The 1,080-nt window shown below is 36.5% G+C and overlaps 1 protein-coding gene across 1 annotated transcript in view; it reads right to left on the minus strand.

Moving 5' to 3' along the window:
• LOC119587749 (non-structural maintenance of chromosomes element 3 homolog) overlaps positions 1 to 1,080 on the minus strand; it is a gene marked incomplete in the record, with an annotated part of 5,151 nt that overhangs the window by 2,946 nt on the left and 1,125 nt on the right. Inside the window, 3 exon segments of the mRNA XM_037936435.1 lie at positions 119 to 311; positions 555 to 653; positions 899 to 1,042. Coding sequence (XP_037792363.1) covers positions 119 to 311; positions 555 to 653; positions 899 to 1,042 — 436 coding nt within the window.

Below are 1,080 nucleotides of genomic sequence, written 5' to 3' on the forward strand. Positions count from 1 at the left end.
GGGGGGGGAAGAAGTGGAGGAGGAATAGGAGATGGAGCACTGAAAATGGAACAGAGGAAAAGGAGGAACGGGAGAAGAGAAGGAGAAATCAGACACCAAGGAACAGCTGCAGCATTACCTTCTTGCATCACTTGGCCTGACATGAAAATCCCGGCAAGGATGGCCGTAATGAGTCCTATGTTGGCCGCTTCACTATTGGTTCTGGGAGCCAAGAGCAAGTCATCATTATCATTGTTATTGTTCATCATCAGGGTATTGACCATGATGAACTGATTCTTCTTCTCAAGCTCCACCACTTTATACCCATAGACCTGATAAATGAGGGATAAATGTAATGTCTTTGGTGGTGATGTTTGCTGTCTATATCAATGTCACATGTATTTGATCAAGAATTGTTCTATATAATATTCATATATAAATAAACAAATCAATCAATCAATCAATCTACAGATATACAAAAACATATATTGAATGTGAATATAAATGACCACTATATATGTATATGTGTAATATAGATGTTAATAATAAAAAAAGCACAGAGCAAATCAACATACCTTTTCCATTATTCGATTAGCCTCTGCCAATACTTCTTTGAAATGTTTGCCATGATCTTTTAATATAGCCTTAACAATATCTGCTCTTTTTGCTGGAATCTGAAATGGGATTTTGTTAAAATAATCAAATAAACAAAGAAATCAAAAAGCTTGGCTCAAATTCTATTTCCATATGTAACTACTAAGCACCTGGTAAAAATGTCTATTATTCAGACTTGATAATCTTACAAACCTAAAAAAAAACAACTTGTTATTACAAAGAGAGGACAAGTCCCAACCTATTAATGAGAAATTATACTAAGCAACCAAAACGTAAAAACACAACAACAACAACCTGAAACTACCTTTTTGCAATCAGACACCATAAGGTAGTTGCAAACAATGCCAGCAAGCCTTTTCTTGTCTTGGTCAGAGATCACACCAGCCCCCTGACTCTGTGACAGCTGTGTTGCTGGCTGGCTCTGTGAGGGCTCCTCATCACTGCTGACCTAAAATTGGTTATCAGTCTTTAAAAAATATACTTCAT

The sequence above is a fragment of the Penaeus monodon genome, chromosome 23 (assembly GCF_015228065.2).
Source record: "Penaeus monodon isolate SGIC_2016 chromosome 23, NSTDA_Pmon_1, whole genome shotgun sequence".
NCBI lineage: Eukaryota > Metazoa > Arthropoda > Malacostraca > Decapoda > Penaeidae > Penaeus > Penaeus monodon.